Source organism: Podarcis muralis, chromosome 3 (assembly GCF_964188315.1).
Source record: "Podarcis muralis chromosome 3, rPodMur119.hap1.1, whole genome shotgun sequence".
NCBI lineage: Eukaryota > Metazoa > Chordata > Lepidosauria > Squamata > Lacertidae > Podarcis > Podarcis muralis.
In genome coordinates, this window is record NC_135657.1 from 540,890 (window position 1) to 554,209 (window position 13,320).

General features: G+C 56.0%; 1 protein-coding gene across 2 annotated transcripts; it reads left to right on the forward strand.

The window, feature by feature from the left end:
* The first annotated feature begins 1,075 nt into the window (after window positions 1-1,075).
* Window positions 1,076-11,255, forward strand: DNAJC5G (DnaJ heat shock protein family (Hsp40) member C5 gamma). Of its 2 annotated transcripts, none has more exons than XM_077926683.1 (6): window positions 1,076-1,229; window positions 3,609-3,727; window positions 4,981-5,194; window positions 7,705-7,858; window positions 8,755-8,846; window positions 9,716-11,255. In XM_077926683.1, exons 2-5 carry the CDS (start codon window positions 3,615-3,617, stop codon window positions 8,841-8,843), a joined length of 570 nt encoding a protein of 189 aa, XP_077782809.1. In that variant the 5' UTR covers window positions 1,076-1,229; window positions 3,609-3,614; the 3' UTR covers window positions 8,844-8,846; window positions 9,716-11,255. The 2 variants fall into 2 exon arrangements, with proteins under 2 accessions (XP_077782809.1, XP_077782810.1); XM_077926684.1 differs by having other exon boundaries at window positions 8,758-8,846.
* The last annotated feature ends 2,065 nt before the right edge of the window (window positions 11,256-13,320 follow it).

The following is a 13,320-nucleotide window of genomic DNA, read 5'->3' on the forward strand; positions in this document are numbered from 1 at the left end:
GGGGGACAGGGGGCGGGCTGGTGTGGAGGACTCCCTGGTCCTGAATGGGGTAACTGTGCCCCTGAAGGACCAGGTGCGTAGCCTGGGAGTCATTTTGGACTCACAGCTGTCCATGGAGGCGCAGGTCAATTCTGTATCCAGGGCAGCTGTCTACCAACTCCACCTGGTACGCAGGCTGAGACCCTACCTGCCCGCGGACTGTCTCGCCAGAGTGGTGCATGCTCTAGTTATCTCCCGCTTGGACTACTGCAATGCGCTCTACGTGGGGCTACCTTTGAAGGTGACCTGGAAACTACAAGTAATCCAGAATGCGGCAGCTAGACTGGTGACTGGGAGCGGCCGCCGAGACCACATAACACCAGTCTTGAAAGACCTACATTGGCTCCCAGTATGTTTCCGAGCACAATTCAAAGTGTTGGTGTTGACCTTTAAAGCCCTAAATGGCCTCAGTCCAGTATACCTGAAGGAGCGTCTCCGCCCCCATCGTTCTGCCTGGATGCTGAGGTCCAGCTCCGAGGGCCTTCTGGCGGTTCCCTCATTGCGAGAAGTGAGGCTACAGGGAACCAGGCAGAGGGCCATCTCGGTAGTGGCGCCCGCCCTGTGGAACGCCCTCCCATCAGATGTCAAAGAGAAAAACAACTATCTGACTTTTAGAAGACATCTGAAGGCGGCCCTGTTTAGGGAAGCTTTTAAGTGTGGTGGTAGTGGTTAAGAGCAGTAGTCTCGTAATCTGGGGAACCGGGTTCACGTCTCCGCTCCTCCACCTGCAGCTGCTGGGTGACCTTGGGCCAGTCACACTTCAAAGCGATAAACCTGACATTCAGAAGACATCTGAAGGCAGCCCTGTTCAGGGAAGTTTTTAATGTGTGATATTTTAGTGTTTTTTGGTTTCTATGGAAGCCGCCCAGAGTGGCTGGGGAAACCCAGCCAGATGGGCGGGGTACAAATAATAAATTATTATTATTATTATTATTATTCCTCCTCCCTCCTCCTCCCCTTTCCTCGGCTGCTCCCCTTGGCGTCCGGCGCCGGCGAGCGAGGAACCCGGAAGCGAGGAAGGCGGCCCGCTCTCTCTTCGGAGGACTACGAAGTCCTGCCCTTAGTGCGCATGCTCGCGGCCCGGGCTGCTTCCGTGCATGCGCAGTGCCGGCGCCTGGTCCTGGTCGCTCGGTCGCTGACCGGGAAGGAAGCGGAGGGGGAGGAAGAAGAGGCCGCCGGAGACCCGCCTGGTGAGCCCGGGGGGGGGGGCGGGGGGGAGCCCGGGCCGCGCCTCACGCGCCCTCCTCGTGACGTCACGCCCCGGGCATTGCGTCACGCGGAGGCTTCCGGGGGGGGCGAGACATTCCCCCCCCCGGGCGGGGAGGGGGGCAGCCGGGACAGCGGCGTCTCTCTCTCCCTCCCCGCTTGGAGGGCGGCCTGGCCGGGCTGGGGGGGGGCGGGGAGGGGGTGTGGGGTGTGGGGTCCTCTCCCCCCCCCCGTGGCCTCGTTTCGGGCTAATCTGGCTCAGCCCTTCGGCCTCGCAAAGCCAGATCAGGCGGGCTTAGCCTGGCGGGGTCAAAGGGGCGGGAGAGAAGGGGGGGGGAGGGCTCCTTCTTCCCCTATGGGGGGCACAAGAGCCCCTAGGGAGTCCTAATGGGGGTTCCCTATGGGAGGAGGAAACTAGCAGAGGCCAAGGAGAGAATCTTGAGAAGCCAAGCAGCTCGGAAGCCGGATCTTGATTGATCTGTTGCAACAGGGTCCTCACTCCCCACAGGCAGGAGGAAGGAGGAGGAAGCCACAACATTGGTGTGCAAGCTCTTACACAGTGGTACCTCGGGTTACAGACGCTGCAGGTTACAGACTCCGCTAACCCAGAAATAGTGCTTTGGGTTAAGAACTTTGCTTCAGATAAGAACAGAAATCGTGCTCTGGCAGCAGCGGGAGGCCCCCATTAGCTAAAGCGGTGCTTCAGGTTAAGAACAGTTTCAGGTTAAGAACAGACCTCCAGAACGAATTAAGTACTTAACCCGAGTACCACTGTATAGACATTTGAAATTGCCCACCCTGTAGCTCAAGAACACCCCCAAAACAGCATCCATACATCACAGAAGGAGGTGGTCCCCAGCGGAAATTGGAGTGTGTTGCTTCTCTCCCGTCAGCCTGATCATGCCTTCCTTGGCTGCCTTTTCTGGGGAGCCTGGCCATTCCTTGGAGACGGTCAATACTTAGTTCCTGAAACTATACTGAGAGGGTGCTCAGCTTCACAGATGCTTGCCAGACTGTATTTGCAGAGAGGTGCACGCCCAAAGTCGAAAGACAATCAGAAAGCTTTCCCCATTTCCTTCCTCCTTGTAGAGAAATACTTGCGGTCAATTTGGGAGAGTCAAAATGACTCCAGAGTTGCTCTCCTCTACTATTTCAGACACATGATTTACATATGCTTATGTATGTGTTTGCCTTGTACATTTCTGAACATTTAATTTATATATATATAAGAGCTTAGAATTCCTGTAACAGGCAGTTGCCTGGCTGGGGGCAGTTGGTGTCCATCTGGGCGGCTCAGCCTTTGCCTTCCACCCCCTGGGGCCCATCAGTATGTTGTGGGGCTTGGCATGGGGGGAGCTGCCCTTCTCCTCCCCCTCCACCCACACTTTAAAACCTCTTCAGAAAGAAGGTTTTCCGCATGTGTCATCTGTGTTTATGGCACTTTTTCTCCAAGGAGCTCTAGGTGGGGGGCGTGGTCAGTCTTCACGACAGCCCTGTGAGGTGGGCAAAGCTGGGAGAGAGAAGGAAACTGGCCCCCCAGGTCACCCCCAGGGAGCTTTGGGGCTGAGTTGGGCCCTGGGCCCTAGTGACTCCTCCCCAGCCCAGTTCTCTAACCACTACATCGCCAGAAAATGCTCCAACAGGGGTTGGAAGTTGTATATTATTACAAAGGCGCATGTAAACACAGAATGGTTTCTCAGTTCCTTTTTCATAGATTCATAGAGCTGGAAGGGATCCCAAGGGTCATCTAGCCCCCCCGCCCCCCACATTCACCCCATGTGGGGCTTGAACCCGTGACCCTTAGATCAAGAGTCCGATGCTCTGCCAGCTGAGCTGTTCTTGATTTTATCTTCTTAAGCTTATCATCTTACACCACCACACTCCCTTTTTTATCCTCCTGTAACGGAGGAGTGTTTGATCTGCTGGCTGGGTGCCCCTCCCCCCCCCCACCCTGCCCAGCCCTTTTCCATGCCAGGGTCCCTTTCCAGAGCAACCAAGGCTGTGCCAGGCAGAGGGCATTTGCCAGCTTTCTGTCTGTCTGTCCTCATGCCTCACCCCAGACTGGGCCTGAGGTCTGCTCTTTTGGGGGGAGTGGGCAGTAAACCCCCCCCCCCCGCTCTTGAGAGTTGGAGGGAGACCTGGCTGGGCATGCATCCTTAGAGTCTCTTCCTCACACCCCACCCAGAGCGAGTGATGCTGTTTGTTGAGGTCACTTGGGTCCCTCTGCCTCCCACCCCAGTGTGATCTCTGGAGCTAGTTTGGCCTTGGCCAGGGGTCTCCTGAGCCCAGAAGGGACCCCCGAGGACCATCTAGTCCAGCCCCTCGCAACCCCTGACCCAGTTCTTTTGTGCTACTCAATCTAGAGCAAGATGGCGGACGCCGGTCGGCCGCAGCGGAAGATGTCCCGGGCCGGAGAGAGTTTGTACTGCATCCTGGGCCTGGAGAAAGGGGCTTCCTCTGAGGACATCAAAAAGGCGTACAGGTGGGCTTCTCTCCTCCTCTGCCCAGAGGTGGGCTTGCAGGGGCTGCTCCCACTCTGCTCTCCTCCTGCCCCCAACCAGATCTGGGTTCTTCCCCAACCATTTTTGCTGGCAGGATTCCCAGTCGGGCGTCTGGGTGGCGGCTGTGAGAACAGGCTAACTGGGGTCTAGATGGTCCCCCTTTGACCCAACCCAGCGGCAGGGCTCTCCACATGGATAGGCTAGCAGAACCTCCTTGCCTAGGGGCAGTCTATCCCTGAATACCAGGTGTGGGGGAACTGTAGAGTTGCAAGTAGGTCCTGCTTGTGGGTCTCCCAGTGGGTGGCCACTGTGAGGGTGCTGGAATAGACAGACCCCCCCCCCATTCCCTGACCCAGTGGGTTCTTCTCACATTTGTACGTCCTCTGGCTTAAATAAGGAGAATTCCCAATCCTAGAGGAGGCAGCAGAGACTTGTGTGGCAGGAGGGCGGCATGCAGGTTCCTCTTGCCCCCCCTACCCCCGGGGGGGGGGTTAGGCCTTGCCAGCACCTGCCCCTTCCTTCATCTGCCCCCTTGCTTCCTGGTCACATCGGTGCAAACGTCCCAGTCACTGGGAGCACAGGATGAGGCCTTCCATTTCCCAGCTCCCTTTTTTCTAAAAAGGCAAACATCCTCAGCCTTTGGGCATGTGCAGAGTGGGGCCTGGGGCAGGCGCCTGGTGACATTGAAGGGGGCGTCTTCTGCCCTCTCGGATGTCCATTGGCCTCAGCATCCGGGTTTCCTTGACCTGGAAGCCTTCCGTCCCCCTGGGCATTGTGTCTCTTCTCCCTCCACCCCCTGAGCGCATGTGCCTGGTTGCTCCTTTCCAGCCCTGAGAGGTGAGGGGGATCCCAGAGATGGGTTTCTTCCTGCCCCTTAGGCTTTCTCTAGCCATTTCTCTCCATGCTTCTGAGTTTCTGCAACCTTGTGAAGCTTTGTATTAGAATTCTAGAATTGTGGAGTTGGAAGTGACCCCCCCCCCGGGTAGGGGCATCTAGTCCAACCCCCCGCAAGGCAGGAATCTCGGCCAAAGCATCCCGGACAGAGGGCCATCTGACCTCTGCTCAAAAACCAAGGAAGGAGAGTCTGTTCAACGATCACACGGCTCTTCATGTCAGAAAGATATTCCTGGCGTGGAGTCGGAATTCCCTTTCTTGAACGGATTTGAATCCGTTAATGTTTTTTATTTCCCCTGGGGCTCCGCTTGCCCCCAACCCTGCCGCCTTCCCCTTTCAGGAAACTGGCTTTGAAGTACCACCCGGACAAGAACCCGGAGAATCCCGAAGCCGCGGAGAAGTTCAAGGAGATCAACAACGCCAACACCACCCTCAGCGACGAGAACAAGCGGCGGATCTACGACGAGTACGGCTCCATGGGGCTCTACGTCTCGGAGCAATTCGGGGAGGAGAGCGTCAAGTACTACTTCCTCATGTCCAAATGGTGGTTCAAGGTGGGTGGCTGTCCTCTGGGGGGGGGGAACCAAACCCCACCCCCCACCCCTGGGAAATGCAGCCGAGTGTGTGTGCGCGTGAGAGTGAGAGAGAGCACCTCTATGGGTCCCCCCCATGTATTCCCCCACACACCAGCCAGACGTTTAGGACCTTTTGCTGGAGTTACGACGTGCGTTTGTTATGAATTTGTGCTTGCCTTGTGCCCACTGGCCTGCGCGATCCTTTATTTCCCCTGCTCCTGATCACAGATTCCTCTCCACTTGTAGGATTAATCTTAATGGCGCTTCGTTTTAAACGCCCTTGCAATTGTTCCCTCTTGCTTGTTACTGTCTTTCAATCTATATTTCCTATTTTGGCCATCATACCTGCCATATTCTATTAGCTTAAAGAGCCATTGGTCCTTTGTCAGGAAGGCTTTCTCTTCCCACATTTTTGCATACAGTATTTTTGTGGCTTCTATACGCAAGTATAGAAATAGGTTTTGAACTTTGTCTGATATTTCCTGACCTACTATTGCTAACAGGAATGCTTCTGGGTTGTTGTTTTTTTTGGGGGGACGGACGTGTACTTAAGCATCTTTTAAAATTTGTCAGATACAGTGGAACCTCAGTGTTCGAACGTACAGTGGTACCTCGGGTTAACTTAATTCGTTCCGGAGGTCTGTTCTTAACCTGAAACTGTTCTTAACCTGAAGCACCACTTTAGCTAATGGGTCCTCCTGCTGCCGCCGCGCCGCCGGAGCACAATTTCTGTTCTTATCCTGAAGCAAAGTTCTTAACCCGAGGTACTATTTCTTGGTTAGCGGATTACCACTGTAATCCATTCCGGAAGTCCATTCCAAAACATTCGTAAACCGAGGATCAAAGGGCTGGCAACAAAATCCATTGAAAAAATGGAGAAACGCGCCTCAGAAGCCGTTCAACTTTCAAGGTCCGTTCGAAAACTGAAGCATTCACTTCCGGGTTTTCAGTGTTCGGCTTCTGAAACGTTTGGCAGCCGAGATGTTTGAAAACGAGGTTTGACTGGACCATTTCCCATATTTTTTTGCGAATTTGCATTGCTGCCACATGTGAATTAAACAGCTCTCTGTATCTGAACATATCCAACATAAATTTGATTCCCTGGTCTTGAATGGGGTAACTGTGCCCCTAAAGGACCAGGTGCGTAGCCTGGGAGTCATTTTGGACTCACAGCTGTCCATGGAGGCGCAGGTTAACTCTGTGTCCAGGGCAGCTGTCTACCAGCTCCACCTGGTACGCAGGCTAAGACCCTACCTGCCCGCAAACTGTCTCGCCAGAGTGGTGCATGCTCTAGTTATCTCACGCTTGGACTACTGCAACGCGCTCTACGTGGGGCTACCTTTGAAGGTGACCCGGAAACTGCAATTAATCCAGAACGCGGCAGCCAGACTGGTGACTGGGAGTGGCCGCCGGGACCATATAACACCGGTTCTGAGAGACCTGCATTGGCTCCCAGTACGTTTCCGAGCACGATTCAAAGTGTTGGTGCTGACCTTTAAAGCCCTAAACGGCCTCGGTCCTGTATACCTGAAGGAGCGTCTCCACCCCCATCATTCAGCCCGGACACTGAGATCCAGCGCCGAGGGCCTTCTGGCAGTTCCCTCATTGCGAGAAGTGAGGCTACAGGGAACCAGACAGAGGGCCTTCTCGGTAGTGGCGCCCGCCCTGTGGAACACCCTCCCATCAGATGTCAAAGAGATAAATAATTACCTGATATTCAGAAGACATCTTAAGGCAGCCTTGTTCAGGGAAGTTTTTAATATGTAACGCTGTACTGTTTTTAACACTGATTGGGAGCCGCCCAGAGTGGCTGGGGAAACTCAGCCAGATGGGCGGGGTATAAATAATAAATTATTATTATTATTATTATTATTGATCCTCTTTTATACATTTTGGTGAGTTTTTTGGGTATCAGATATCATTTTTACTGGGTGTCATGTACATAATTTTTTGAATGCTGAAAGTTCTATATTGTACCTGAAATCTGATGCCCAGTGAATCATCGCTGCCCTCACAATCTCATCCTCCGTTTCCCTTTGCTTTGTCGTTTCTTTCCTAATATGGAACTAGAATCCACCACCACCTGAGGTTAGGGAATCGGGGAGTGGGAGCCGTCACGATAAAGGTCTGTTCCAGGGTCCAGAAAGTTCACTGAGGGGTATAGATTATATACAGTGGTACCTCTGGTTACAGACGCTTCAGGTTTCAGACTCCGCTAACCCAGAAATAGCACCTCGGGTTAAGAACTTTGGTTCAGAATGAGAACGGAAATCACACAGCAGGAGGCCCCATTAGCTAAAGTGGTACCTCAGGTTGAGGACAGTTTCAGGTTAAGAACGGACCTCCAAAATGAATTAGGTTCTTAACCCGAGGTACCGCTATATTATGGTTGTGCCAACTGTATCGATGCCATGCTGTTTAGTAATAAGCCACGGGGCAAGTTCTGTTTGCCCTGCGCTCCTGACCGGCCGCTCTGCCCCTCTCCGCAGCCCCTGATGGTCTGCTGCAGTTTGATCACCTGTTGCTGCTGCTGCTGCTGCTGTTGCTTCTGCTGTGGGAAGTGTCGCCCCCCAGAGGAGGAGGAGCCCTACAAGTATGTCAACCCCGAAGACCTGGAGGCCCAGATCCGTGCTGAGAACGAAGGTATGACTTTGAAGGAGGGGGCGGGCTTTCTTTTTCGCTGGCTTTGGGTGCTGACCCTTTGAAGCTACAGCTAATCCAGAATGCGGCAGCCAGACTGGTGACTTGGAGCGGCCGCCGAGACCATATAACACCAGTCCTGAAGGAGCTACATTGGCTCCCAGTATGTTTCCGAGCACAATTCAAAGTTGGTGCTGACCTTGAAAGCCCTAAACGGCCTCAGCCCAGTAGACCTGAAGGAGCGTCTCCTCCCCCATCATTCAGCCTGGACACTGAGGTCCAGCGCCGAGGGCCTTCTGGCGGTTCCCTCCCTGCGAGAAGCCAAGTTACAGGGAACCAGGCAGAGGGCCTTCTTGGTGGTGGCACCTGCCCCGTGGAACACCCTCCCATCAGATGTCAAAGAGAAAAACAACTATCTGACTTTTAGAAGACATCTGAAGGTGGCCCTGTTTAGGGAAGCTTTTAAGTGTGGTGGTAGTGGTTAAGAGCAGTAGTCTCGTAATCTGGGGAACCGGGTTCACGTCTCCGCTCCTCCACCTGCAGCTGCTGGGTGACCTTGGGCCAGTCACACTTCTCTGAAGTCTCTCAGCCCCACTCACCCCACAGAGTGTTGGGAGGGAGGAAGGGAAAGGAGACTGTGAGCCGCTTTGAGACTCCTTAAGGGGAGTGAAAGGCGGGATATCAAATCCAAACTCTTCTTCTTCTTCTAATGTTTGATATTACTGCTTTTTTATTATTGTTCTTGGTGTTCTGTTGGGAACTGCCCAGAGTGGTTTTATTTTATGCAGCAGAGGCTGTGGGGTCTGCATATCTGCCGAGGGCCTGGAGGGGGGAGTTGCCTGCTCCTGGGCCAGCCTTTGGGGGTCTCTTGACGGCAGCTGTGCTTGTTTCCTTCCCAGCAGGCGGCGGAGAGGCCATCCGCATGCAGCCCACAGCCAGCGCCTCCTTGCACACCACAGACGAGACACAGCGGCCACACAAGCCCTGACCCGTAAGCAGAGCGGGCGCCCTTGCCAAGGGGGGGGGCAGCGGCAGGGGGAGGCTCTTCCTGGGAGGGGAGGTGGGTCACGTTGGAAAGGGACCCCAAGGGTCATCCAGTCCAGCCCCCTGCAGTCGGTGGGTCTCAGTTGGCCATTTAATGCCCAGCTCACATGGTTGGCATGCCTGGCACAGATCCAGGCGAATGACGCAGCCAAACTGGGTGGGTCAGGTGGGAATCTGCAGCAGGGGCTCCATAGTTTCGTAGGGACCCCCAAAGTCCTGAAATGCCAGAATCTCAGCTAAAGAATCCCGAGCTTGCAGCCCCATCCTCCCCCACCAGGAGGGTTTGGGGGGCTGCTGGGGAGGGGCTGGTCTCTCGCCCGCTGCTTGGCAGGGGGTGCTGTGCCAGACAAGGCCTTGCTCAGGTCCTGAGGGTGCCCTTGGGGGTTGGCAGGCTCTCTGGGGTATGCCAGCCGTGGCTGTGAGCATCAGAGGGCACCCCGGCCTCTCTCTCTCTGTCTCCTGCTCCCCCTCCTTTGCTTGCAGAGGAGAGGACTCGGGGTGACGCTGGGCTTTTGGGGCTCCTGGCCAGGATGGCTCTTCTCTGGCTCGGCCTCCTCAGAGGGAGGAAGCGACGCTTGTGCCACCAGTTACTGGAAACCGCAGGAGAGGAGAGTCTCTCTTGCGCCCAGATACTGCTTTGGGGCTTCCCAATGGGGCAACTGGGGGGGCCCCTGTGAGAACAGGGAACTTGGGGGGGGGGCTTTGGGCCTGATCCAGCCTCCAGGCTCCCCGCAGGTTCTGAGATCCAAGCTGCTCCTCCAGTCATTCTGCCAGGCCCCCCCCATCCCTCACCCCCCTCTTCTCTCTTCCCTGCAGAGTTCAGCTGACGGTCAGAGCACAGCCCCCCCTTTTCTGCAGCCATTCCAGAGACCACCCCCAGGCCCACATGGCTGAGTCAGGCCTGCCGCTGCACTCTGGGGCAGAGAGACCCCCACCCCCCACCCCGGGGGTCCTTGCCAAAGGCAGGGGGGCCACACGCCTGGCCGACCGCCCCACCGACATTGGGAGTCTTCTCAGGGAAGGCGGCTGAGGGCACAGCAGAGGAGGAGGAGGAGCAGGAGAGCAACTTCCGGCCTCGCAGGGAGCTGGCGGGACCAGAGAAGTGGCCCCCCTCCAGTTTAGGGCTGGCGGAAGACGTCGCCCGCTGCCAGCCCACCCGCTTTTTCCGGACGCTTTCTGACCCCCGGCTCTCTCCTTGGCCAACGGCTCCTGTTTCCCAAGGCCAGGCAGCCCCTGGAGGCACGGCTGGGGGTTCCCTGTCGAAGTGGGGGGGTTGTGGGGCTCGCCGGCCCTGCCCCCCTTCTGCCCTGTGCATCGGTGCCAAAGTGCATTTGTGGGGCCAATGCAGGCGAGTCCCTGTCCCCCTCCCTGGCTGGTGGGTTGGGGGGGCTCCCTCCCCCTCTGCCCTGAGCTGCAGCTGCTCTGGGTGGATTCAATCACTGTGCGGAGGGAGCCTGGTTCCCCCCCCCCAGCTCCCTCCCTGGCCCTGCTGTGGGGCAGCCCCCTCTTGGGCAGGGCCCCTCTCTCCACACTGTGACAAGGAACTTCTCTAGGGTTTACAGACACAATTAAATGTTTCTGAAGGAAGAAGCTGCTCTTTCTATGCTGTCAGTCCGCCTCTGGGGCGTCTCACTGAAGGGGACCCCCCAGGGTCACCGAGCCCCCCCCCCCCCCCCGCAACGCAGGAATCCCAGCTGAAGCATCGCCCACGGATCTCTGCTTGGAAACCTCCAAGGAAGGACAGCCTGCCGCCTCCTGAGGGAGCTGCGGCCGTCAGGAAGTCCTCCCTCAGAGCGCAGGGCTCCTCGAAAAGCCCAGGAAGACGGAAAATCCAGGAGAGACAGAAGGAACGCCTTCTCCACAGAGAATGGATCTCACTTCCGTAGGAGGCTGGGGCACAGACGGGGTCGCAGGGCAGCAACTGCCCGCCTGGGGGCGCCTCTCTCCCAGCCTGCCAAATCCAGCTGTCTCCCCCCCCCCATCCATCCAAGGAGGGCCTGGGTGGCAAGGGCGGGAGTGGGGTGGAGAGGGGAGGCGCCTGTGGGGCAGGGACGTGGGGAGGTCAGGGGGGAGGCTTGGCAGCCCTGTCCTTGCCAAGGCTGAGCATTCGACCCGTTAAGTACTTTTGGAGCCTTGAGTTAATGAGGAGAAGCGAGGACGGCCCTGGCAGCGATGCTGAGCGGGCGACTTGTCAGGGTCCCACAGCGTCCGGATGGCCTTGGTGGCCGCCCAAGGGTGTCGCTGGTGGTGACAGCGGCCTGCAGGCCTTTCCCTGGACCAGGGAGAGGCCTCTTGCCCCTCTGGCCACCCTTCCCTGCAGCCATACTTTTTTAAATTAAAAATAATATTACATAAATGCACAGTCTTTAATCTCCAGCGTCTCTGGCCTGGTTGTGGGGAGAGGTCCTCCAGCTGCTGTCCAGGCGGACGAGAGCCCCCCCCCTTCTGCTGGCAGTTGGGGGAATTGCAAGGAGCCCCCCTTGCTGGCCACAAGCCCTCCTCTTTTTTTTTGGGGGGGGAGCGGCTTTTCCTGAGGGTCCAGAAAGCGCAGGAACCCCCAGAGGAATAGCCAAGTGAGCTGCGTGTGGGGGGGGGGCATAGCATTGTCCTTTTCACTTGACCCTGCCTGCCCCTCCAGCAGATGCCCAAGGCCAGTCTCAATATAGAGGGAGCAGCCAAGGGGGCTGGGAGGGGCAAGTGGGGGGTCCCAGTCCCCTTGGGAGCCAGGGGCTGCTTCTCCTGGGACTGACCAATACAGAGCAGGCCGCTGCCTGCGGTGTTGCCTTGGGGCTGCCTTTCACTCATTCACACATACGCAGAATCCCAGCCCTCCTCAATGTTTCTTGCTCTAAACTGGGATCCATTGTGTTTTGCCGCTGGGTATCTTGTGCGGAAAGTTTGCCGTGTTTTGGACTTTTTACCTTAGAGAAAAGGCAAGGAAGAGGTGACTCAGTTACAGTTTATAAAATTCTGTTTAGCGTGGAGAAAACGGTAAGAGAAAATTTATCATAACAGTAGGAACTCGTTGGCACCCATTGAAGCCGAGTTGCAGAAGGGTTAAAGAAAGTCCGTCCACATGCAATTAACCTGTGGAACTCCCTCCCACAGTGGCTGGAAACCTCAGGAGGGGAGAGTTGCTCTTCTGCACGGATCCTGCTTACGGTTTTCCCATTCAAGGCATCTGGTCAGCCACTGTGAGCACAAGAGGCTGGACTAGATTGGCCTCCTGTGGCTGATCCACCAGGACTCATCTTGCACTCTTATTAGGACTGGATGAGATATTGACATATCATCCCAAAACAGTTTGAAGCTCCTGTCATGATACCAGCTTCATACTTTTTGACCTGGCAATATCTCACAAATCATGGTGTCCATGTGCTATGCAAAAATCACTCTGTGGGAGAAACTGAAGGCAGCCAGGGCCTTCTCTTCATTCCTGCAGCTCCTGTTAGCTCTTCCCGCCTGACACAGGGGGCAGCAGGCAAGTCCCAAAGAGCAGGCACTGGCAGAAATCACGAGGCGGGAGAACTGAAGGCAGCCAATACCTCTCCGTGGCTCCATCCTTCCTTCAGACATTGTCATATAGCAATGCATCACAATGTTTAAAAGGTAAAGGGACCCCTGACAGTTAAGTCCAGTCGTGGCTGACTCTGGGGTTGCGGCGCTCATCTCGCTTTATTGGCTGAGGGAGCCGGCGTACAGCTTGCGGGTCATGTGGCCAGCATGACTAAGCCGCTTCTGGTGAACCAGAGCAGCGCACGGAAACACTGTTTACCTTCCCGCCAGAGCGGTACCTATTTATCTACTTGCACTCTGACGTGCTTTTGAACTGCTAGGTTGGCAGAAGCAGGGACTGAGCAACGGGAGCTCACCCCTTCGCAGGGATTCAAACTGCCGACCTTCTGATCGGCAAGTCCTAGGTTCTGTGGTTTAACCCACGGCGCCACCTGCGTCCCTATCAATGTTACCTGGTGATAAATCTCAATGTTGGGATCCAGACATGGGAGGAATCCCATTGCTCCAGGGTGAGGCTTACCACACAGACTGGGAAAAGACCCCCTTCTGCCCAGCACCCAGGAGAGTCGATGGCCTGAGTCTGTGGGAGGCGCCTCCTGCCGTGGCTGCAATGGCTTTCCCTTCCAGATGTTTTGGATCGCAGCCCCCATCAACCTCAGGCAGCACAGCCATAAGATGCAGGGGCTGCTGGGAGTTTTAATTCAAAAAATCTGGAGGGCTCCAGGATGGCAAAGGCAGGCTTAGCTGTTTCTTACATATTGACATGATTCTCCCCTGAGGTTCAGAACGGCGGGCGGTGACTCTCCTCGGCCACCGCTCACAGAACGGGACAATCAGTTGCATGGCCTGGACTCAGGGAACTGTAGAGCTGGAAGGGGACCCCGGGGTCATCTAGTCCAACCCCC